A 26,553-nucleotide genomic window follows, 5' to 3' on the forward strand; every position below is an offset into this window, starting at 1 on the left:
TTTGACATAGAAGAGGTCTTTGTATGCTTAATACATCCTGCAAGTTTCATAACTTAAAATGTCCTCAGCATCAATAAAAATTTATTTATGTAATAACCCTCAGAAAACGGCTCATTTTGGACCAGAGGGACAAGGTGACGTCACCTGGGCACAGTCATTTGCATATGCCGCTTCCAGAGCAAGACAACTATGCCTACTTTTGCATCATGGCATCGTTGTCACGCCAACAGGTGTTCAGTCGTTGTGCAGCGAGTGGCTCTGACTCTGAAGGAGTAGTTGTTTTCAATAAGATTGCAATGCCAGGCAGACGATGTGCCGTTCCTGGCTGTAGAAAAACAACATGTTTGTAGACACTGCCGAAGGATCCCGACGTCAGAGAAAAATTGATTCCGTTTATTTTTGCGAACGTCCCAGTCACGTCAGTGCTAATTTATGCGTGTGTTCAGTACATTTCAACGTTGACTGTTTTGATTACAAATCGCAGTATGATGCTGGTTTTGCCAAAATACTTTTACTCAAAGATCAGGCCGTGCCAACTGTTCTGGACCCAACAACGACGCCGCAAACTGTAAGTAATGTATTTCATGTAAAAACTCTTTTTAAAACGGTAATGACGGAAATGGTGGTAATGGATGTTAGCCAATCATAAAAGTGGGCGGTTACACTGACATCTTAAAGGGAAAACACTCCAAAACCGACTATTTCAGTCAGAGGATGAGAAACAGGGTGGAAAAAGTCAATCAATTTTGAATGTTTTTCGTCCAAATAACTTTAGTAATGTTGTAATTACACCTCAGGGAACATAACAAAATAAAAATAAAAAAAAAAACATGTCATGACCCCTTTAACTAACTATGTTATAAATAAAATAATTACCAATTCTTTATTAAGTATTTATCCATTTATTATCATAGCATGCATCACTAAAATATTTTTCACTTTAAAATAATGGTCCAAATCACCAGTAGATTCTGAAGAGTGATGATGTAACACTTGAGCAGTAAGTGCTTCACGTGGGATTCACAAATAATAATAATAATAATAATATTAATAATTATTTATATTTAGGTCATTTCTGTGAGGTACACTGACTATTCTAACAGACAATGTTGTGATTTGGAGGATGTGATTTTATGGTTAAAAACACAATATAGATGCTGTTGTGGGGCCGATCCGAGGACCTCACTAAACCATCCAATCGGTAGTAGCGACGGGCGGTGTGTACAAAGGGCAGGGACTTAATCAACGCGAGCTTATGACCCGCGCTTACTGGGAATTCCTCGTTGATGGGAAATAGTTTCAATCTCCAGTCCCGATCACGAGCGGGGTTCAGCGAGTTACCCGTGCCTCTCGGCGCAGTGTAGACACACGCTGATCCGCCCATTGTGGCGCGCGTGCAGCCCCGGACATCTAAGGGCATCACAGACCTGTTATTGCTCCATCTCGCGTGGCTGAATGCCACTTGTCCCTCTAAGAAGTTGAACGCCAACCGCAAGGGGCCGCGTAACTATTTAACAAGCCGGAGTCTCGTTCGTTATCGGAATGAACCAGACAAATCGCTCCACCAACTAAGAACGGCCATGCACCACCACCCACAGAATCGAGAAAGAGCTATCAATCTGTCAATCCTTTCCGTGTCTGGGCCAGGTGAGGTTTGCCGTGTTGAGTCAAATTAAGCCGCAGGCTCCACTCCTGGTGGTGCCCTTCCTTCAATTTTTTTGTTTAATTTTCAGCTTTGCTACCATACTCCCCTGGAACCCAAAGACTCGTGGTTTCCCGCACGCTGCCCGGCGGGTCATGGGAATAACGCCGCCGGATCGCGGGTCGGCATCGTTTACGGTCGGAACTACGACGGTATCTGATCGTCTTCGAACCTCCGACTTTCGTTCTTGATTAATGAAAACATTCTTGGCAAATGCTTTCACTTTCGTCTGTTTTGAGAGTCCATGTGCTCCCTGGGTTTCCTACTTGGCTGTTTCCTAAAATGGCTGTTTGACCAATTTAAAAGAAATATAGAAAAAGTATTAAATAAGCAATAGTTAGTTGGTTAGTTGGTTTCTTCTCAGAAAATGTATTTTATCACCATGTTCAGAGTAAAAAAGCCACTAGGACTAGCTCATATTTTAGACATGTTAATGCTGTGATTTAGTAATTTATTAGCAGTTGGTCATAGTTAGTAATTCTTAATGAAACAAATCTTATTCACAATAAAATCTATTAATTACTGATTATTTAATCTTTGTTCCATATTATTTAAAGTCCCCCTGTAGTCAAAATCAAGTTTTTAATGTTGTTTATTTGTCTATGTGGTGTTTTTAATATGCTTTTAGACAAACCATGTGCCAATCTATTAATCAACACCATTGCTGAGTATTTTCTCCTTAAAACTTTAGTTTCCCAATGGCAGTCCCAGAAATGCAGTTTGAAACAGCCCTCGGTTTGCTACGTCACAATCCAATAACCAATCACGTCAAGGGATCGATTCCTATCACTAGCATGCAAAATATACCAATACCAGCACAAAACCAAAAATAAATCAGAGCAAAAAACCCATGAAGCTGTGGTTTAAAGTGAATTTAGAACCGCTAACTTGCATTATAACCCGCGGCAACAGTGTAAAAGTAGCCCGGAGTCAGACGCACCTCTCCCGCAGCTGCGTCTGCACTTCACACGCGTATGCTCGCGGGCGCGAATTAACAATCACAAACTGCTGCATTCCAGTCTTCAAGGCCTTTTAGGACACAACATCGTCAAGTAAGTAACTTTAACGAATGTTACAGTATTCACTGTAGTTGTCCGCTAGTAAAAACAATAGTTTTATCAGTCATTATCCGTGTACGCCATTGTTTTGTGGTTACTACAGTTCAGTGGATCAGGAGGCGCTGGCTGGTGTGACTGAGTGGAGGCGGGACTAATTTGCATATTCATAGAGCAGCGTATAGTAAATGAGGCAAGGGTGTAGAGTTACATTCAAGCTATTTTAAGGAATGAGAAAATTATTTTCACAAGAAAAAACATTTAAATATGTAATTTTGATGATCAAAGGTAAGTTTTAAGAGATAAAATATTTGACTACAGGGGGACTTTAAAAGAAGAAGCTGAAGTGCTTATGTATTTCTCCTCATTCGCTCATTTGTCCTGCATTACGTCCTGCTGTCACGCTTCTAGGGACACAGGAACAGACGGAATCGCAGGAGATCCAATATGATTCGAACTAATCCAAACGCAGGAGTACAGGCAAAGAGTATTTTAGACCAAGAGGCGAAACTTTGATGCTTTTTGGGTAACAGCCACTAGGTGGCGCTTCAGTAGCGCGGCCGCCATTTTGGGGTGAAAATTCCAACTGAATAACAGCACAGATAAACAGAAATAGACAGAATACCAACGAAAGAGAGCTCAAAGTGGAATAAAAGAACGCAATTTTGGGCAGTCCACTGCAAAAACTATCAGTGTGACAGTAAAAATCTTGCCTTTCATCGTTTTCCCAAAGACACTGACAAGTAATTATTTACAAAAGTGTAAAAATATAGCGTGTTTTGAAGTGGGACATAGTGCTGTCTTATGCACCTGCTAACTTTAACTGTTTTTAGTCTAGTAGTAAACTTAAATCCTTGTAGGAACTGCAGGTCCTAGCCATAGAAACCATAATAATGATTTATATGGATATGACTCTTAAGTAATGAGCTTATGCAACTTTACACATTTACAATTACTTACTATATTATTATTTACTATTACTCCACTAGGTCTGAAATATATAGTCTATTGTACGTTTTAATCCCCTGGAACACACTACAAACATGATGATATAGATTAGAACATGATGCATTGTGTCTCTGTAATAATTAAATCATTTTGGAGAAAGTGCACTGTACGTGTGTTTTTTTTACAGTCTTCCTTTAACAGACGTTAATATATGACAATACTGCAAAAACAGTTTACTGTCAAGCTGTTATATGCCTGTTATATATTTATTGATATTAATTCAGTGTTTATAATGCTAACACTTGAACTTAAAATATTTTCAACTGAAACTGACATGGAACTCTCTTTTTAGAGAGCAAAAGGTTTTGTGAAAAAAGGGAATACTTTAAAATAAAGTCTGTAAAATAAACCGTTAAAAGGATTTGATGGTCACTAGTCTATTGATTGTATGTTATTGTTGTCATCGTTCAGGCTGTATTTCAGCTTTACTGTACGGTTTTTGTAAACAAAGCAGCTGATATTTGCCCTAGCAACAGCTAGAAGCTAGTGGACTGCCGAGTCGCTTTCACCCCAAAATGGCGGAAGCGCAGGGCGGTTGTTTTAAACCGCGCAGGTTTGTTTACCGCATGCTGCGCTCGTGTGAATTAAAGGGCTTTAACGGCGCGCGTTTTGTAGACTCCGTCGCTATGGAAACAAAGACGCCAAAATAGCATAACATAACATTGACTGAACAGTGAAAGGAACTCAGGGACAGACTTAAACAGGAAACACAGACGAGACTAATGGGTAAACACACCTGACACAAATGAGACACTAATGATAACTATGGGAACACAGGAACATGACCACATAAGGAAAAACAGGAACTCAACGGGAACATAAACGTGACACCAGCAGAGTTACCTATTAATGATGGACAATAATTCTAGTGTTACCAGATAATGCACTTATTAAATCAGACATTTGGCATTATCATTATCACTAATAAATATTCCTCAAAATCATTATTAGACATTGCACTACTATAAATACTATTATTAAACATCTCTAAACTCTTGAGTACATTCACTCTATCACTTAAGGCTAATAAGTTGTTGGATCTAAGTTGGACTAACTAGGTTTCCCTCACATTTCTGAAGTAAACAGTGCAGATTCAGAAAGGGTAAGAGCTGAACTATTGAACTATATTACTAACTGACAATATCTGCAATTCTTTCTCCCTTTATTTGTATATATAAAATTAGTTTTGACAACTAAGCTGGCCCACAAGTAAACCAGGACATGTCTCAATGCTTTCTATTGTCAGTTCATCCCTGCTGTCATTCATAAAAATCCCCTGTGCCATGTTTGTTTGTTTATTAAATATTTTAGCTAATCTGATTATGCTGTCAGTTAAGACTGCAGTACACATTTTACCAAGTTTAAATCCATTCTGAAAAATTCCACAGATTTTCCCTCAAATATAAATAATGTCTGCAGATTACAGTACGTCTGGGCCCAGCCTCCCGATGGCAGTGCGTCTACGATGCCTTTAAATGCTGTTTAGGTGCACTGTAAAAAATGATTGTGATTTTAACAGTAAAAGACTGTAAAAATGCTAGAGTAAAAACCTGTTAACTGGTTAACAGTAAGTTTCCATACTATATTCGGTGAATAAATGTAATTACATTTAATGTAATTTTACAGTAAAATTTTACAGCAAAAGGTTTTTGGAAGTGAAAAAGAAAAAGTCATTGTATAATTTACAGCGAAAAACCATAAATTGACACTCCCAGAATTCCCTGCATGACACTTCATATTTGATGTTTTTTTGTTGAATTAACATGTTTCTTCTTAGTTTTTTCTTATCAGTTGTGTACATTAGGGTTTAATCTTACATCTAATGTTGTTAAATTAATGTTTATTGCATTATTTCAGTATCATGTGTGTCACCATGATGGTGTTTAGTGTTTGTGTGAATGACACTGTGCACCTTCTATATATAAATATTGCCCTCCTCAGCTCGTAGAAAAGCTGTTTGTGATGAACTTTGGTTCATCATGTGACTTTCTCATCACCACCAGTTTCCAGTTACCATCAGTGCATTACAATGGTTCAAAACAGAGATTAACATTTCAATATGTTGTTTTTTTTAAATTACATCAGTTAATGAAATACGGTATTTTATTGTGAATTTAAGTTAAGCCTGTAAAACCTAAAATGTTGCTACCATATTTTTTTACGGTGAAGTTCTGGCAACCACAGCTGCCGGTATTTTACCGTAAATGTCACAGATTTTTTTAAAGTGTGGGTTTGGAACCAAGCTCATCTGTACACTGCAGTATTAGAGCATGGTGTATTACTGTAAAGATGACAAGTCTCGACACCTCTCATGTCACACGAGTTCCAGATGAAATAAAATTTCCCAATGCCTTGGAAAGATTTCCTACTATGAAATCAGATACCTCCATAAAACCTTCCATACCAAATCTTCACAAAGCCGTTTCCTGCTTCTAATCCTGCATGAATGATGTAGGATTTCACATTAAGTTCAGTCTTCACATACTGGTTCTTCAGTTCATCCATTCCGATATTCCTCCCACTCTACGTGCGAGCGGTGTTGGTTTCTCTAAATTAGCTTTGCCTCTAAAGCAACACTTTAGAAATTCAAACATCCTGTGACCAATTCTGACAGGCTTTTCATTCACAAGAGGCACACATGCAACCCATGTAAATAATTACACCTACTCTGCAAAGTTTTTTTCTTTTCTTTTTTCCTGCGCTTTTGAGTTTCTCTTTTGTCGAGTCACACAAAGTGAGTGGATTGGGCACCCACGTCCACTCTCATGGCTCCCAACTTCACACCTCTCTGCTGGTCCTCCACACCCACCTTCCTCATTTCAGTCGACACAATGTGGAGAATATTGCCTCCCACATGCGTTAAGACAGCTGGCCTTGGTTCCTTCACTGGCCAAAGCATGATTAATCACTTGACAAGACGAGTAGCAAGAGTTGGCTGGAGAGCCAATATAAGTCTCTCAAGACAGATAATTTTTGACCCAAACACACCTGATGATGGACAAACCCTCCCTCAATGTGGAAGACAAATGAGCTGATCAGGGCACAGTCTGGCTGAGATAGAGGAAGAAAAAGTTATGCCACAGCGTGAGTGTCAAGTCAAAAGAAGTTATGGATTGGCAGAGATATCGGCAACAGACTGTAAACAAGAAGCCTGATACATGGAGAACTGAAAACTCATTTTAAAAAGACATTTATACCCATATTTGCGTAAACAGATCAATATGCCTTTGCAACCCAGGCTCACGTGCCTCTACCTAAAAAAACACACCTATACATACAATTCACTGCAGTTTCTAGTTGAAATGAACACTAGTGGCAGTAAAACCCCAACAACTTTTATTCTTTTTTTATACAAACCATATTTACAGGGGCTGATTATTGATTAATAAGGAATTATTTCTGTGCAGTTTCTTGCACAATACTATGTTATGATACCAAAACGCTTTTAGTGCATGTTCTGTAAACATTTTGACATTTGCATCAAATAATCAGCTATAAATGGCTTTTCTGATGTTGTAAAGTTGCTCTATAGCTCACCTGGTACAGGTGCAACTTGCGATGCAAAGCGCTTCGGTATGATTTCCATGAAACACAAGAGCATGATAAAAGACTTGTAGAAGCAATTGAAAATGGCGTGATTGGCTCAGCAAGGTCAGGTTTAGTGTAGGTGGTATGTTAACACGATTGGACATTTTATTTCGAAGCTGTAGCGATATGTACAACAGCCAATGCAATAAAACATTGCCAGATTCATGTTCTTCTGTTTTGATAAAACTGAACTTTACACAGTTGAACTGAACTGAAACAACACTGAACTGACTGGAGCTATTTCTGGAGCTTATTTTGTTTTCAATACGATACCGATACTTTTAAAGGCCAGTATTGTCGATATCGATACCGATACTGGTACGATACTTCTAATCTGAACTTTTAAAAATGGGTAATGATATCCACTTAACTTTATATTTGAAACACATTGTAAAATTCAATACGCCTTAATTGCAACTTATTAAGTTATTTTTTTTTGTTTACACATGGTTAAAATATGTTTACTGTAGTGGTAAACATGAAAATCTACAAATACTATAGTTGAAGTATGGTCACTTTAGTAAAAACATGGTTCATTTTCATAAGGGACTGTCAGTGACAGGCTGTTGCATGTATAAAATGCAACCTTTTTATTCTGTGTATGATTTATACTAACATTACAGAATAGAACATGATCAATATGAACTTTTAACGTTCAATTTAAATAAATGTAATTACACCAACTATGTAGGCTACAATTCCTGTTTAATTATTGTGAAATAACTCAAACTGTTTTTTTTTCTGTCCTCTGATAAGCTTTGTTCTGGGCTGCCATTCCCCAAAGCATCAATGCTTTCTTATGATACTTTTGGGAAACGCGGCCCTGTTTGAATGCACTGTCATAACGCTCTCTGTGATTGATTGCTTCTGTCTTGCAACATTTGCATGTGTTCAGCAGGAAAATAGTTCTGTCCTTTTCACTAACATATTTTTTTGTTAAATAAACAAAATCACTGGTGAATAAAACACTTTAGTATCGATATTTTTTATTTGAGCATCAGTATCGATATCGATATTTCAGGATCGTTATGCCCATCCCTAACTGGAGCTGAATATTTGAATATTTGAAGTCACTGGTCCTGTTACTTCCCTGTGAAGCTGCTTTGAAACAATCTTTGTATAAAGCACTATATAAATAAAGTTGACTTGACTTGACTTGAAAGTGTCACAAAGAAGCAGCGTAATATCATTTTGCAGAAATATTACCACAGGCACTTTTTTTTCCAATGAAGCTGGTTTGTACCTTTGGGTTGTAATGTACAGTAATTGCTTCATACCAAATTCAAGAATGTTCGCTATGGTTGTTGGGACACATTCCACAGCCAATAGGCCTACTCTAAGACAGATGAACTTAATGCCCTGACTAGAGGAAGGGAATTCTTCATCCAGAAGCCATTTATACTATAAGACAAGATCCAGGTCTAAAAAAGATACTCCAAGATTTAGAGGTCAGCAAAATGTCACCACATGCATGATGGATGCAATGTTTGGCCAAGAGGCAGAAATTCTTGGCCCCAAACCATCAATGAATATCTCTCTTTAAGAAAAAACTACCTGAAAGACAGACATAAATGGCTGGTTTCTTTGCAACATAAGTGAAAAATAAATAAAGGCTATGCACCTTGGCTTGTATGGTTGTACAGTGTTTTTATATATTTATAAAAAAAGAAAATTCCAACTCTGGAAAACAGAAGCTTTGTTATAAAACCTATTGAGCTTCCTGGGCAGCATTTCAAGGCATCATAGATGTGCTCCCATTGCTAAGGCCTGTAGAAATGTTAGGCAACAGTAAAATAACCTTGTTTTGGTCAAATTCTAAGGCAGCATAGCATGCATTAATGTGTGTGTGTATGTATGCATGTATGTATGTGTGTGTATATGTGTATGTGTATGCACTCATTCATTCATAGAAAAGGCAATTTAAAAAAAAAAAACAATTCAAGAGTAATGCAAAACTATAAATATATGTCATCCAATATTGCGAAGTATTAAATAACTAACAGTTATTTCATCCAGGATTTTTCTGTACTATGCATTTTTTTTATACCTACTGGAATTCTGTGCCTTTAGCAACATGCTTAGCAACATGTAAATCTCAAACTCTAGCCTATAGGACTCAATTCAAGTCTTCCAGGCCCTTATGAGAAACACACAAAAAAACATCAGTCTCCTCCACTGACCAGTTTGTAATACGTAAAAAAACATGCATGTTCAGAATGAGTAAAACATAGACAGAGATCTTACTATAAAAGGGATCTGGTAAACATATACAGAAAATCACGACACCTTGCATGTGTGCAATGTATTTTTGAATCTAAATACCCAGGTGAAAAAGATGTAGTATTAAATGTATTCAAAATATCTCAGCTTTTCTTTTGAAGATGAACGAAAGTCAGATGGTTTGGAGCATCTTCAGGGTGAGTGATGACAGAATTCAAATTGTTTTGGGGGAACTATGAAATTAATTAGGATTAAAATCAAACTTAAGCATATCTTGAAATACACTTAATATACTTAAAGTTGTTTCAAAATAATACATTTAATATGCACTTAGTATAGTATAATTTAAATATAGTAAGTATGTCTGAAAAAGCACAATTTAAATATATTTCTTTTTCACCTGGGTAATCATATTTAAGCATTTACATGCTTAGTTTTTTCTGACTTATTTGATTATTTCAGGTCCCTTTCTAATCCTATTGAAATTTCATTCAGTTCGATTGAGGTGTTTACATGACAGCTTTTCAATACAATTACCAACAGATTATTTGGGTGCATGTAAAAGCATCTAATCTGAACAGATACAAAACGTTCTAGTTGTTCATGAACTCGTATTTTGCCTTTGAGCAAGACACCTGAGGTAGCACTAGAAGAACTTCCCCCTATAAATTGTTCTGAATAAAAGCATCTGGTAAATATCTACTTCTATAAACTGTACATATTTGTTTTGTGCACTATGCAAATCGGTTTGACACTGAGGATGGATGCATAGCGAAGTATATTAAACATGGTCTTTTGTGAAAACAAGTACAAAACAACTTTAGTGACAAGCCAGAGCTCTAAAAAAGTTGGTGGCTTGTTTGATTGAAAGAGTTTCTTGTGACACGGTCTGTCTCGCTTGAACTGTTGACAAATCTCTCAATTGTGGAAAACTAGGCCAGGAAGAACCCAAATGTCACAGCATTCAAATGACACTTTGACAGCAGTCATCATACTGAAGATCAATCCCTCAAACCCAGAGGTCAGGTTTGGATAAAGAGATTGTGGTTTTTACTGAGGCTTCTGTGTAATTTGGTTCACCCACAAAGGCCAAGAGGCATGAGCGCTGGAACCGGCAGGCCCTGGAGGTAAATCAGAACCGCCTGAGGAAAACCCTGGGAACATTGGCGCACAAAGTTCCAAACAACCTTGATGATTCTGTTGTCTGCATTCACAAACAAGACATTTGATGCACTTGGGAAAAGTTTTCAGACCGCAGACTGTGCGAGAGATCTTGAAGACCTCATCATTTGCTACTGGGCAGCTAACGCATTAACAGGCCAAACATTTGCAGAATTTCATCTTCAATTTATTTCAGCCTTTGGGCGTTTCAGTTTTTAATTTGTCCTATAAATTGATTTCAGAGTATGTTTTTTTTCCCCCTCAGATTCATTCTCATTTGATTAGAACAACTGTAATTTCTTTCCATGTTTTTTTTATAATTTAATCGGGTGCCTGTCTCTCTGAGCACATGGCCTTTGTTTCACTGAAAAATGGCTTCTGAATTTCTCCCCTCTTCACTCTTGCTTTTCAGCACACATCAATAAAACATTTTCCGCAATTTTAATCTTATTGCTTTGCTTGAAAGATTTGTCTGAATGCACAAAACTTTCTGTTAGAGAGAGAGAGATGTATATCTGGGCTCAGTAAAATTTGTTTTTGAAAGATATTAATACTTTTATTCAGCAGGAGTGCATTAAATTGATCAAAAGTGACAGTGAAGACTTTTGCTTAGTTACAACAAATTTATTTTTCAAATATAAGCTGCTCTTTTGAACTTTCTTTTCATCAAAGAATCCTGAAAAAAAGTGTATCACGGTTTCCGCAAAACATTAATTATTTTATTTATTTATTTGCTTGCATTCATTCATTCATGTATTTATTTGCATAGTACCAAAAATATTGACTAGAAATAACATGTTTTATTTATTTTAATAAACAATGAAATGCTCTGCCTACTAATCTGAATATTTGGGTGGAGTTTATATTGCCCTCATACTTTGTGCCTGAGGTGGGGAAAGAAATGTTAAGAGTTCAGCAATAAGCATTTAAAATAAAATGATTTTTAAAAAGGCACAAATTGCACCGCTTCCTGAGAAAGAACCAGCCACTTTCGCTGCTGTAGCATTTTCCTCTTTACATGAAATGCATCTCAAGCTTTTGACCTAGATGAAACATATATTTGCCAGGGGATTTTGGAACAGCTTTTGAGGAAGTCATATGAAATATAATTTCACATCACAGCAGAACATGCAACATTTTACTCTGAATGCTAAGAAGGTTTCACAAAATCGAATCGGAAACCATTTGCAGTAATACACAGTTGTCAGTGACATGACAAATCTATGCACCAATTCCTAATATCATCTCACAAACAAAGAGCAGAAAATTGAATGGTTAATTTCTGAATTTGAGTTGCATTACAGCTGTGCCAGCCAGTCACAGAAGATCCATGCATGAAAATCATTTTTCTTGTGCCACATACACAATCTTCTTAATTAGACTCCCGTAACAGGAAACAAATGCATACTTTTTGCTGCAGATGGAGTCGTTTTGTCTTACATGCCCAACCATACTGATGACATTCATAGAAATGTCAATTGTCTAATGTGAATTTGAGTCAGAAAGAAACACGAACGTAATGGAACGCAATCAAACATTTATGTTGCCTTGAGCAATGAGCTCTTTGAAAAAACAAAACAAAACCTAAAACAGCCATGTACTGCTTTAAAATCATACCTATAGACTGCAAAAGTAAATAAATTAAAATAATATTAGCATTATATTGTATTTGGTTTCTCAACCAAACAGAAATCCAAGTGATGGTGATTTATTCCATATTTAAAATCTTTTCTAAATCGCATTTGGCACCTGCTCCGCCAGCTTACCACGATAAAGGGCAAAGGTCCATGGATTTTTAAAAGAGAGGTGGCTATTGTTAATATTGAATGCATCTGGAAACAGTAATTAAGTCTTCCCCACAGGAAATGGAATTTGACATACTCTGGAGAGCCGGTGAGTAATTATATTTGTAAAGAGCAGTGATACAAAATACTCCCCCTTACTAGAAGTCATTACACGTCATTAAAGGGTCCCAGCAAACCTGACCTAATCCACACGCGCGCATGTGCACCAATCGATGCCCAACAAGACAGGATTTCTATTTGTCTTTGGCCAAACTGTGTCTCTGATCAAATCTGAGTGCCACAATATTCACATATCCCATCAGTCACAAACAGCCAGACGCCCCGTCCGCAGGACGCCAACAGCAGGAAAGACTCGCCGGTGATCTGGCATTTGTAATTAAATATTAAACCAGTAATGAGTTCTCAGCCATCTACATGGTGTGGAGTTCACGTGCGAAAGTCTCCAAATAGGGCCCCTGGAGAGACAAAGTCCACACTTAGAAGCAATAATTATCACATCCACAGGACAGGTGGAAACGCTGCAGTGAGATGATAAAACTCCAGCGAGACTTATTAAACAGGCTTCGGTAATAAAGACTGTACAGTGCGGAGATCTCTGTTATTGTGTTGCAAATTTCCAGGCTGTATTCGTTCACATCTAGAGTGCTGTTTTCATTCTAGAGTGTAATTTTACATGCTTCTCAAATAAGGCACATCCATGCATAAATGCATGAATTTTACATCAAACCCGTGTAACCTACATGCAGCCGTGTTCATGGAGCATGCATAAACCAGAATAGCCACAAGGTAAATGAGGAATCTTTTACATACTGTATAATTCACTCCTCGTACCTTTAAGCTGCATAATTAAAAGGAAGCTCTCTCTCTCTCTATCTCTTTTTTTTTTGTTAATATCCTATTATTTATTTATTTTCCTTCCTCGAATTGTTCAGTCTGCTCTGAATTTCAATTATATCTGCAGCAGCTATCACTATGCAAATGAAGGGTGTCCTGAGTTTTAATAAAGTGAAAATGCAAAGTTCACAGCGCTGCCATCATTCCTGTAGAGACTGTATCATTAGCAAAACACATTTTGTAAAATATATGCCAAATGTGACCTGTTTGGAAAAAAAAAATAAATACAAATAAAATCAGGAAGTAACTGCTGCAAGTAATTGTTATATTTCACACTAGGGTGGATGGTATTAAATGTAATGGCATAAGTCATTTTATATCACTCTGATGGCATATAATGACCGTCACAAACAAGCCAAAGGCTAATGATATAAATTACCGTTACGTATCAAACATTGTAGAGAGCGATACATAAAATGCAATGCCATTCTGATACATGGACTTGTAGACGGCCATGCATAATTCACTGTTCCTCTTCTTCTCCAGGAACAGTTTATTGTTCAAACATTTAATCCAATTAATCCAGTAGTGCCACCTGCCATTTTGAAGCATTTACTACTTTAGTTAACCGAGTGGAAGTGGAGCAGGTAGTCTGAGCTGGTGTTATGGAATGGAGGCGGGGACAAATTTGCATATTCACAGTTCTCCGTATACTACATGAGGTAAGGGTGTAGAGTTATATTCAAGCTATTTTGAGGCATCAATAAATTATTTCCACTGGAAAATGTTTTAATTTTTATTTTGATTATGTCAGCAGAAAACTCATATTTTACTCTCATGTACCATTTCTCCTTCATCTGCAGGAGATGACACTGTAGTTTTTTAAAAAAATATTTTTTTTTAAATTTATTTATTTATTTTAATATAATATCTTGGGTCACGAAGAGAGTCAGAATGTACAACACGTATTTCCACCTCCCCTACAGCGTAACACTGGCATGTGCTTAATTCTCAACTCATCATAACAGACAGTTTTGAGCCACAATGAAATCTTTTGTAAAATGCTTGATGTATATAATTCAGCTGCTAGACTTTGCTTTGGATGGTGCCTAAAAATGACCCTTTTCAAGTTTTTTTCCCTTTCATTTTCACTTGTTTAGGACATATTCCACTCTACAGATGTTCAGATATATCTACAGCAGGAAACAGTATAGCAGAATCTCTACCTGTGGGCTTGCCACCAAAAGTTTGTAGGTTTGAACCCAGCAAGGAGTCACACATAAGCTCTTGATCAAGACATATCACTTCAAGTTACTCCAGAATGATTGGCGCTTGAATATGTGCATACAGAATAAAGCATCTGCTAAATAAGCACTTAATTAAAGCTCCTTAGTGAAACAAACACTTTTCTTTTTGGTTTATGCGATATATTTGGTTTCAGTATTCATTTATTGGCTTTATAAACTCACTCAAAAATGTAATTTATTGTGCTTATGTTTCAAATTAATGCATAACTGGATGACTGAACATTTTTCTGGACAACTTTTAACAAGTAATAACACTGTGCAAGCCATAAAATAAAAAAAATCACTGAACTCTGGCAAGAGTTTATACCGCTTTGAGCAGTGCTCTTTAATTCAGTTTCTCTTCAAATGTTTATGCATTCTTCCCTCAATGGTTTACATTTATTGATTCAGCAAAAAGCATTCAACTTATCATTCAAGTAAATGCAAATAGTCTTAATAATGAACACAGAACCACAGGCACCCAGACATTAGCAAACATATTCTTGCAGTAGTCATTCTCTGATGAGTTATTAAATGCAATTTTTCCAGTATGGCTGCTCCTGGAAAATGTTATATAAAAAAGAAAAGTGCTTACCTAGGACGCCGACTCGAAAGTTGAGTGTGATAACGATGACGTTCCCGTAACTGGCCAGCGCGCTTCCGTCAATCATGTTTCCGGTGCCCTCCATGTACGAACCTCCATGAATGTACACCATCACAGGCTTGGCTCCGGTATCTCGTATGTCTGCAAGAGTGGCCACCATTAAACTCTCACTCCCCCACTGCCCCATCAGAGCAAGATTCAACACAGCAATGCGTGTCACAGTCCTCCCAGATACCAGCCACCAGCTCAATTACAGTTTGAGATGCATCTCATATCAGCCGAGTCATTTGTCTCTCGTAATGAACAGTATGCGCAAAACAGAAATGAACAGATGAAGCCATAAGGAAGGTCAGAACCTAACTGGCTATCGCAGGCGGCTCTAACGTGCTTTAGTGGCCTAAATGATGAGATCATCTCAAATTTAATGGCCTTGTTAGACTTCACTGCTCCGGCACACAGCCACAGAAGGGTTTAAAACGAGCAGCAATTGGCGGGCCAAAAATTCTTATCTCATAGCGGAGCATGCTGAAGCCAAAAATTTAAATTACCTTCATATTGTTCTGACCCCTATTGTTTTGCTTACGTGAAATGCAAAATTGTCATAGGCAAAAGTGAATGGTGCTTTATATTGCCAAGCTCTAAAAAGGACAAAAACAACCATAAAAGCAATTCATTAAAATATGAATTCACATGTTCTGAAGTCAAACCCAAATGTATGCCATTATTCCCTAAAAATACTTTAGTTAAAAAATTGAGCAGAAGGTCACAGCAGGTTTGACATTATTGTTGCCAAATGCATTTGGTTCTCATACAGTGTAACCTCATATCGTGTAGAATTCAGAAACCCTTGTTATCAGCGGCACCGACGGCAGTTAAGTAAATTGCAGCCAGCAAAATATTTGTTCGCGCACACACTCATGCATTTAACAAACAAGAGGCTGGATGTGATTCAGTGCCCCAAAATACTCAGTGAAATTCTTTTTTAGAAGTAAAAAGAAGTTGGAAATACTTTTGCAGTAATACACTGTTGACGGATATCTTGATGCCTCCCACGCTGATGAGAGCGACATTTAGATGAATTTGTAAATATGTGTTGCACAGCAAAAATGACAGCAGTGAGAAAGCAGCAGTTAGGAAAGCATCTAATCATAGCGATGTCGCCGATGTGGATATGTTTGCGCCAGCTCTGCACTTTTCCAGTCTGGCATCATGTCGACAGATGAGGTAATAAAAGTTACACTGTGCATGACACATTGCCACTACAGTACAGAATAGGTCTTTTGACATTAACCTGCACACTGTATAAGCATTTGTTTTGGAAGAGAGGTTCTCGGGAGTGTGCGTAAACGTCACGTCCATTTGATTTTCCCAGGAAAAAATGTCCCGAGTCCTTCACATAAAAATTAGTCTACAGGCTTTCATAGACAACCTAGGAAGTTGGGGAAGGTCTCGTTTTTTGAAGTTTCATTACAAGCTATTCACACATTGGCAATAAAAAAGTGATTAACACATGATAATTCTTACATAGCCCCTTTAAAAAAAATCTTTAAACGTCGGTCTGTTCCTCAAACAAAGCTATTATTAGAATATTCTTCATACCTTGTATGGACTCATTTTTGGAGCTTGACAGCACACCACCATTCACTTTCATAATAAGGGAAACAGAAGCTTGAACATTCTATCCAAGATCTCCTTTTGTGCTTCCCAGAAGAAAGACTGTAATACAGGTTTAGAAGAACAAGCTTCCTTATTTCTCTTAATGTTTGTATATAGACATTAATCAATCAACCATTATCAGTTTGTTATTTTCTGCTAATGACATAATATTAAACAGAAAAAGAGCACAAGCTGGGAAAATTGTCTGTCTACTGAGATGAAAGAGACAGAAGCCTTGGGAAGCGAGCACTGCTGGGCTAAGACTCAGAATGCTGTATTGTATTGAGAGTTGCCATGGATATGGCAGATCAAAATTCAGAATCTTTGAGAATGGCTAATCGCAAACACCACTCCAGTGCATTTGCCCCCGTTTGCATTCAAGCCCTCCTATTAAAGATGCGCCTATTTGCATGTATGCGGTCACAGCAAATTACCGGCTGGCTTTTTCTTGCAAAAAAAAGAATGTTATTTGCATTCACTGTGCCACTGTCTGCGCTTAATGTCTATTTTTGCAAGAACACATTCGCATGTTACACTCCTGATCTGATGGAACAAGCGAGAATTTTTCCATTTCAGATCCGGCAGCTGAAAAATTTACAGTTACGTTTAAAGATTTATCTGGTATCTGAGAGAAGTATGATAAGGCACTGCTTTGAAATGACAATTCTCTGTTGACATTTATCGTACAGAAGAAAGACAATGTATGGAGTGGGAAAAAGAAGGTGAGAGAGAGAAAAATGCACACGACTTCCTGCACAAGGGATGCACAGGATGAGATATCGAATGAAAAAGATCAATTAGAAAAAACAATACAAAGATTAGTCATGTCAGTGTTATCAGTAACCTCTTTTGTTGATTCACATCATGTCAGAATGATGTGACATAAAAAAACCCCCACAATACTCTGCTAACTGATCTCTTCTCTACCAAATATTCATATTTAATGTCAAAATCGTAATCCCATTAAAGACATCTTGAACACATAAGATTCAGAATTCATATCCTGAGGAAAAAGAAGAGAAATATTGATTAAAAGACATTGTAAAGACAATTGCATTTCACAAACATCATATGAATAAAAAAGACATAAATGACCTTGTACAGAAGGGGTGAAACTATAGAACATTAACTGAAATGTCAGCTTTATGAATGTACAGTACAAATATGTTCTTTGACATGAAAACATGACTCATTCGCTATGACACACAGACACAAACTCACAAACAAATGCATATGTTTCATCTTCAAAAGCAGAGGGCGGCATGCATCTATTCTTTTATATAACCTCCATTAATCATCTCTAAGTGAACTAAAGACGGTGAAGACCTCTGCTTCCATAAATGAAACAACACTTAACACCTCTGAATGCACGATGGGTAGAACAACCTTCTTCACAAAGTCTTCTGCATCTCCATCAGAGTTGTGGTTAGGGTGTTAAAATATGGTGGATGTCAGACCTGGGCGGCAGCGCTCAGCGTGTCTGCAAAGCTCAGGAGGAGGACACGTCAAGCTATCTGTGAACCTCTCAAAATTCTCAACGGGCCACCTCTCAACGGCCTGTCACTCTAGAGGAACTGGACAGCGTGAGCACTGATAAGTGGCCCAGACTAGCACTGATGCTGTAAAACATGGAATCTGTCAAACATTCTTATTGTGAGCATTGTATGAGCTCCAAAGCCTAGGTTTTGACTTTAGACCCCACTGCTGAACTCATCACAGATAACATAAATGTTAAAGATCGACAGTTTCAGGTCAGACTGAATATTTCTGAAGCCAGCATGGCTCGGACCCTGCAGGAAAATGCATATTATACACATGGAGCCTTTATACACCGTCTACCTCAATCTGTCTACAACTATATATATATATATATATATATATATATATATACACAAAACACATTTTTTTAGAGAACATGAGTGGTGCTTGCTTTTGCAAATCTCACTACCCCAATGCTAATGCTGTTAGAACATTGCTATGCGTTGATGATGTGGCTTCTAGGGTGTTAGGAGTTTTGCAAGTTTGTTGTGGCCAAAATCATGTATTGTTAGAGTTGTCTGATGAAGAACTCTGTGACCATTAAAAAATGATGCTCTATTAAGTGCACATTAATAGGATTCTATAGCTTCATTGAATACTGGAGTGTCCATTGGATGGACATTTCCAAAAGTAGAATGGCATATGGGTATGTCTTGGGTACTGTTTTATGGACATGCTACTCATTTCACACACTGCTTTTTGCAAGCAGTTTAGTAAGAGAGTAGGCATATTTGGTTGCAGGGTATGATGATACTGCAGTGCTTTAAATACAAGTTAATGCAAAATAACACATATTGGCCTAAGTGAAATGCAAAAGGTTTGCATTTGGCAATTTGTAGACTTTGATTTCAATGGCTCAACCTCAATCCAGATGGGATGAGTGACCTTTGAAGAAGGTGAGTTCTTGAGACTGGGCTGCGGTGTTTGTGCATTACATATAATGGTACTAACACAGAGACAGGTGGTTTGATGTGCTCTTTGAAGCCCAGCTTCTAGCAGTGAATGAGGAGGAGGGAGAGACTAAGAGAGAGACAGAAAAGGGGGGAGGGTGAGTTTCAGACAGTTCTGAAACTCACTGCACCACCATGCAGACTCCACGGCAGACACCTCACACACTACGAACCAAAAGCACTACCACACACACCTTCAAAGAGCTTATAATTATGCAAAATGACCATACTCTCAAGAATTTGCAACAATGTCCTGAGACTGATGCCAAGGAATATAGACTTTTACAAATGTGAGTGCCGTTTGCCCATGCAAAACCTACCACCACACTGCTAGTGTGGTTGCTTAGCTTTCCTGCAAAATTTGCCTAAATCGCCTAAAACACACAGTGTACCATGGGCAGTACAGTGGAATGCTAACAGGTAAATAGCCCAGCTGAAAGAGTTTACCCTCAACTCTTAGTGATGTTCTGGTTTCTTTAGCAGATAGAGTTCAGGACCCTCCTTCAGTGTGAAGGAATGTTCTCACCAGCACAAATGTTCGGCACAAAAATTTGGCCAGATTTTCGCCAGCTTTATTTGCAGTGTGATGGAAAAGAGATTAGACAATAGAACATATTTGTGTCAGTCTGAACAGAGGCATTAACAGCCATTCAATCAAATTAAAATATTTATTGCACCGAATTTTCGCACCCAACATTTTTTTGCTACCCAGCCTCATTGGAAATACATGCCTTTGCCTACAATTTTGCAAAACTACTCCTTGCACAATATTATGTTATGACTTCAAAACAATTTTAACATGCTATGAGATTTGAAAACCAATACTTTTCAGTTGCATCAGCAAATGTGTTTTTATATCACTTTTGCATTTGTTAACACTATCAGGTAGGTTCAGTAGCAGATAGAGTTCAGGACCCTCCTTCAGTGTGAAGGCCTGTTCTCACCAGCAGAAATGTTCGGCACAAAAATTTGGCCAGATTTTCGCCAGCTTTATTTGCAGTGTTATGGAAAAGAGATTAGACAATAGAACATATTTGTGTCAGTCTGAACAGAGGCATTAACAGCCATTCAATCAAATTAAAATATTTATTGCACCGAATTTTCGCACCCAACATTTTTTTGCTACCCAGCCTCATTGGAAATACATGCCTTTGCCTACAATTTTGCAAAACTACTCCTTGCACAATATTATGTTATGACTTCAAAACAATTTTAACATGCTATGAGATTTGAAAACCAATACTTTTCAGTTGCATCAGCAAATGTGTTTTTATATCACTTTTGCATTTGTTAACACTATCAGGTAGGTTCAGGGTTTGGTGTATGAGGTATGTTATTTTCCAACAAAATAGAGCATTACATTTTTAGCGAACCTGCCCAGACATCTGAATTCTAAACCACCAAAATATGTACCTGAAGCAACGTAACAAAAACATCACAATATGTACCTGAAGCAACATAATAAAAATGCAGCAATATGTGCTTGCAATAAAAACAATTTGCAATTAAAGTATTAAATGCGAGTTTACCACTACTCACTGGACATTTCACTTTAAAACTGCTGTGAAACACGCAGTAAGGTACGTAATATTGGTGTTGCAGAAAGATCGCCACAACCATGTATTTCCAATGAGCCTGGGTTGCTCGTTTTGGTCTGAACAGACCTTAAGTATGTTTTTAGTTTTCAAACCAATGTACTGTCTTCCAGGTTACCATCGTAAGTTCAATTACTTAGAAAACAAATAGCACACACAAATAGCATAACTTTCCTAAACAAGTTGTGTAATTTGTGTTTGTAACACAAAAGTGTGGGACAGGTAACACACCAAAGTTTAATATTAAGGTTATAGGAGTTTGTTCAAATCACTAGCCAACAACGCAATCTATACATTTAAGCCATAAATGTTTCCAGTCTGTTCCTTCAACTATTGGCACAAAATTGTACAAACAGGCATACATCCAATTTGGCCAATTGCTTATTTAATCCAATAGGCACTGAACTCCATTCTAGACTGGACACTGAGTGAAATCCATCCTAACACCCAAGCAGGTGGAGCTGGCCTGGCCACTGGCACCATGGGAAGAGGGCTAGTGTCTGGAGGAGGGAAGGGCTCTTTTGTCCAATTAAGGCACATGGATAAGCGAGACAAGCAATAGCTATGTGCATCTATTTGTCAGCATTGGGGAAGAGAGCAGACACATGAGACAAGGTATGTCTTCCTGTGAGCCAAACGTAATATATCACTACTGCCATGCTCTACATAAAGAATTAGTTCCCTGCACCTAAATATACACCTACTTAAAGAAGACATATTATGCCCCTTTTTACAATATGTAATATACGTCTCTGGTGTCCTCAGATTGTGTCTGTGAGATTTCAGCTCAAAATACCCCACAGATAATTTATTATATCATTTAGAAAATGCCTATTTTGAGTGGAAGCAGAAACACTCTGTTTTTCGGGCCTTTGTCTTTAAATGCAAATGAGCTGCTGCTCCCCGCCCCCTTTTCTAGAATAGAGCTGTGCCATTACAGCTCGTACCTGCTAAAAACATCTGTTTTGGTTCAGATTGTCATTTATCGCGCTGAAATCATGCGTTTTAAACCATATGAGTTTAAACTTCTGATATAAGGTTTTCTGAGAGCACTTATCCAAAGCACACGGACAGAAAGCGGCTGTCACAGCATGTGAGTACTAAACTAAGTTCTCATTCACACAAGTTTACGTTAAAAACACACGAGTTACAAAAAACAGTCGTTTATGTCTGTGAAGGTAAACAGTTGGGAAATAAATCGTCAGATTTTCATGATATGTCACCTTTAATGTACCAGTACCATAACAGTACACCTCAGTGCAAACTGTACCGGTAGGTGTTATAGCTTTGTTTAGTAGCACCTGAGGTTGACTTAACTGCCAATGCTGCTCTACAGAATGATAGGCACTGCAATCTGTTTGTGCCAAACCTGATGACTGAAATAAGGACCACCAGCTGAGAAATGATGCCAACAGCTTGCTAGTTACATTATGTCATATGAGCCCAAACTATTTCAGAGGTAAAGACAGATGTCTGGGCTGAATCCCAAGTCACACTGTATTCGTCCTATAAAGTAAACCAGATTAGGACTGGTGCATCCCAAATGAAAGCACATTAAATTACACATAGATGTCATAATACTGACATATTAACTTGCTTGCATGCATTCCTATCTAGAAGTAGATAAATTGGGATTCAGCCAGAGTGAGCAGAAAGAGATGGAACGACTGGGATGTATTCACACAGTTTGTGCCTAAAGGCTCCTGTTTGATCTGGCGAAGGGTTAAGTGTGTGGTGATGTCGTCTAGAATTGTTTGCCAAGTAAGAATGGCCTAGATTCACAATGATATGTAGTCAGAGAAGAGTAGAGGTTGTAAGGTGAACAATGTGCCATGCTCACTATTGCTATCTTTTGCAAATATGTAGTGGCAGCTCAATTCTAGTTTCTGTGTCCGAGTATTGTTGCTTTGACTTGCACGCCTTGTTAGACAAACGGGGCATACTGATATATATTTGGCTCAAGTGGAATATCATTCTGGCACTGTTTGAGTGTCAAAACTAATTTGTCGCACTCTTACATTTTATAACTTCAGTGGAGATACCCAAAATGCTTTAACAAGGAAGCGAGGCTCAACTGTTTACCAACCACAACCTCCCGATCTAGGCGAACTCATTTGCCACCTTTGCCTGCTTTGTATTCTTGTTTTCTTTTAATGTTCTGGCATGCTTCACAAGCCATGCTTCCTATTGTCACTGTTGACGCCATACCCCTGGGCCATTCAGAGTCAAGGAAAAACAGGCAGGCCATTGATGCAGGGTAATTGGCACCTCATGCAAAAACATGCCTTGGGCTAGAACACGGATATCTCAGTGGACTACATCTCAATCCAGAGCTGAGTCCACGTCCCACTGGGACTGCTATGTCCATAAATCCAACCTCCAGACCAAGCGTAAAAGCTTCTGGAAGGACATGCTGCTTGACTGCTGGAGCCTACTGGATTTTTCATGGAGAGCCACCACACTGGCACAAGTCAGAAATTGGATTGTCTGAACCAGCCAATTGCAAAGGTAATGCAACCACTTTGGATTGGAAGTCCAAATCCTCCCAAGGGAAGCTTCCCCACATGTGGAGGGCTAAGACGTGTGCATTACAAGGCCTCTGCCTCTGTTGGTATTGAAGAAAGCATATCGATTAACACTGCTGTTAATACCCCTGACTGAGTCGCTTCAAACTTGAGTTGCTTCAGTTCCCATTTCAGCCTTAGACACCGCTGTAAAGTACAACAGTAGAATGGCAAATGCAAAGTGCCAGCTTTGATGCAGCACCTGAACACGATAAATGTGGCCAGCCAAACAAGAACTGAGATCAGCACTTGGTCTAAACCAACAAATGCACAGTAGGGGTGTACAACTTGACCATAACCCCAGCACTGAACATGTCCCTCACCTATAAAATCTATTGTCAGTTTAGGAACATAAAGGAACAAAAATAACAGGATTTGAGGTTCTGGGGTTTAAGCCTTTCGCAGTAACTGGGGAAGAATACTTTTCCTATTCTAATCTCGCCAGATATCCACCCTGAGACCAGAATATCCCAAGATAAATGCTGAAAGTAAACAATGTTCTTGCTGATTGGCAACTTCTCTTGCGCGCATGCTTTTTCCTCCTCCGTTGCTAATCCTCTTACCACAACTTGTCAGCCTCTCTCTCCTAATCTAAATCCATTCGCCTGTTTTAAAAACTGTGCTGTGATATCCCATGCTTGCCTCTTATGTGTCTCCATGTTGCTGAACACAGACAGCGGTAGTCCTGCATGCTAGTAAAATATATATGGGAGCCAAACCACAACAAATAGATTTTAATTACCACATCATGAAAACGTCATTTGCACTGTATTATGGCCTAGGATCCAATTCTATACAGCTATTACATGACTAAATGAGACTCAATGGAATAAGGCATCATGCATCAGCAATACAGCCTGCGTTACGTTGCTTGCAGGTCAAGCACTGTAACACAATGCACAGGGTTCAAATAATTTCATTTTTGACAACATCTGCCACGGACCTACGATATGAAAGAGAGACTGATCCTGTGCATCTAACTATAAAGTATTTTTTATGACACAAAGTCATAGGCATATCATGACATTCAGAGAATGTATGTAATTTACTGAGATATTCTATGTAAATTAATAAATGGTCAAACCAATCTATGTGCAACGCTTCTCATATAGAGGTAGCTTTGTGTGATGTTGCATAGTTGAGCTTAAGTTGAAGACGTGAGTCATGTGAAAATGCCTTTAATGCCGTTATGACACTTTAAATAACAATAATATGATTATGATGATGTAGAAACAAAAAGACAGTATATTTTTTATGTTTGTTTAATGGAATCCACCAATACTACTGATGTCTCTAAGAAATTGCTTTCCTCCTCCCCTACTCCACCCAACTTCTCTTTACCTTTTCAGACTCAGGTCTTAAAGTCTCTACTAATGAGCTGATGAGTTAAATCGGGTGTGTTAGATGAGGGAGACAGTGCTGGTGCTCCAGGACAGTTTTGAAAACCACTGCATTTCAGAAACACGTTCTTAAATCAGACTCATATATAACAAATACTTTTATGCGTGCACAGTTTTAAGGCGGCTTTATTTGCATTTTTGGTAACTTCATGACTTAACTGACGACATAACTATGACAGTGCATGCTCGTAGTTTCTTTTGTGCTTTAATATGAAATGATAAACAGCGCGAGTCACCGCATTTGTGCACGCAATTGAAGAGCACGTGCTACGAGCACAATATAGGGTAGAGTGGGGGAAATGCCCCCCTTAAGGACTGTGTAGTTTTTTCTGTGAAACAAAAGTTAAATGTGTCCAGAATAGTTATCGTAGTTTTAGTGACAATGACGTTAATTATAAACCACGTATGAAAAATGTCCAGAGTTTTAATGCTATTCGATTTTTAACAAAAATTTAATTTGTACCAAGGGGGTACAGATAAGTGTGGTAAAATGACCCCAGTCTGACAAAGTAATTTGCTTTATACATTTACAGCAAAATCAGAGTACAGGCAGTTTTAGCTTAAAATGAAAGAGAATATAATCAATAATTATGAATTACAAAATGAGAATATTATAGCCTATTTGATTTTTTTTTAGCTGATGGTAACTGGCTAGCTAATAGGGTATATGTCGAACATCACCTGAACAAACCCGGAAAAAAGGTGTCATTGCTTCCGCTTGTCGGAGAACGTGTTAACAGCCGTATTAAATAATAGCGATATCTATGGACTTTTAAGATAATCAGTTAAACTAGCTAGCTGTTTTTATTGTTGACGTTTTATTCAATTTTTATATCTAAATGTGAAAAGAATAAAAATAAAAAAAACTTTTAGATATCAGTCCGCATATGTGATGGCCATTGGTTATGATCATCATTGGTATCTACTTTGAAGGCATCTTGATAAGTAATGATTAAATTATTGCTGTATTTCCATTCAAAATTATGGAATCCTTCAAAACAGAATGAAACATCATACTTAAAATGTTTACATTAATGCTTTCAATATATGAATAACATGTTTACTACTTAATGTACAAATATCCATAATTAGCTATGAGATCATGTTGATAATTAAAACCAATAAAATGTAAAGACATATCAGAATCAGAATCAGAATCAGAATGAGCTTTATTGCCACATACGAGGAATTTGTTTTAGTGACAGAAGCTCCACAGAATGACAGTGACAAGACAGGACATAAATAATAAAAAGAATAATATACAAATATACAAAATAGACAATGTACAAAATAGCAAAAACACAATTTATAAGAAACTGTTTCTGTGCCTGGCTGTTCTGGTGCGCAGTACTCTGTAGCGTCGACCAGATGGCAACAGTTCAAAGAGGGAGTGTGCTGGATGTGAGGGGTCCAGAGTGATTTTGCCAGCCCTTTTGCTCACTCTGCATGAGTACAGTTCTTGGAGAGTAGGGAGGGTTGTACCAGTGATTCGCTCAGCAGTCCGGACTATCCTACGTAGTCTTCTGAGGTCAGATTTGGTAGCTGAGCTGAACCAGACAGTTATTGAAGTGCAGAGGATGAATTCA

At 38.0% G+C, this 26,553-nt stretch overlaps 1 protein-coding gene across 2 annotated transcripts in view; it reads right to left on the reverse strand.

Moving 5' to 3' along the window:
* The window catches only part of LOC107663109 (neuroligin-3-like), a 184,438-nt gene that overhangs the window by 138,497 nt on the left and 19,388 nt on the right, over nt 1-26,553 (reverse strand). For both annotated transcript variants that reach the window (XM_016453264.1, XM_016453263.1), the window contains one exon: nt 15,255-15,404. In XM_016453264.1, the coding sequence (XP_016308750.1) occupies nt 15,255-15,404 (150 nt within the window). The remainder of the gene's footprint in view (nt 1-15,254; nt 15,405-26,553) is intronic.

The sequence above is a fragment of the Sinocyclocheilus anshuiensis genome, unplaced genomic scaffold (assembly GCF_001515605.1).
Source record: "Sinocyclocheilus anshuiensis isolate Anshui unplaced genomic scaffold, SAMN03320099.WGS_v1.1 scaffold836, whole genome shotgun sequence".
Lineage (NCBI taxonomy): Eukaryota > Metazoa > Chordata > Actinopteri > Cypriniformes > Cyprinidae > Sinocyclocheilus > Sinocyclocheilus anshuiensis.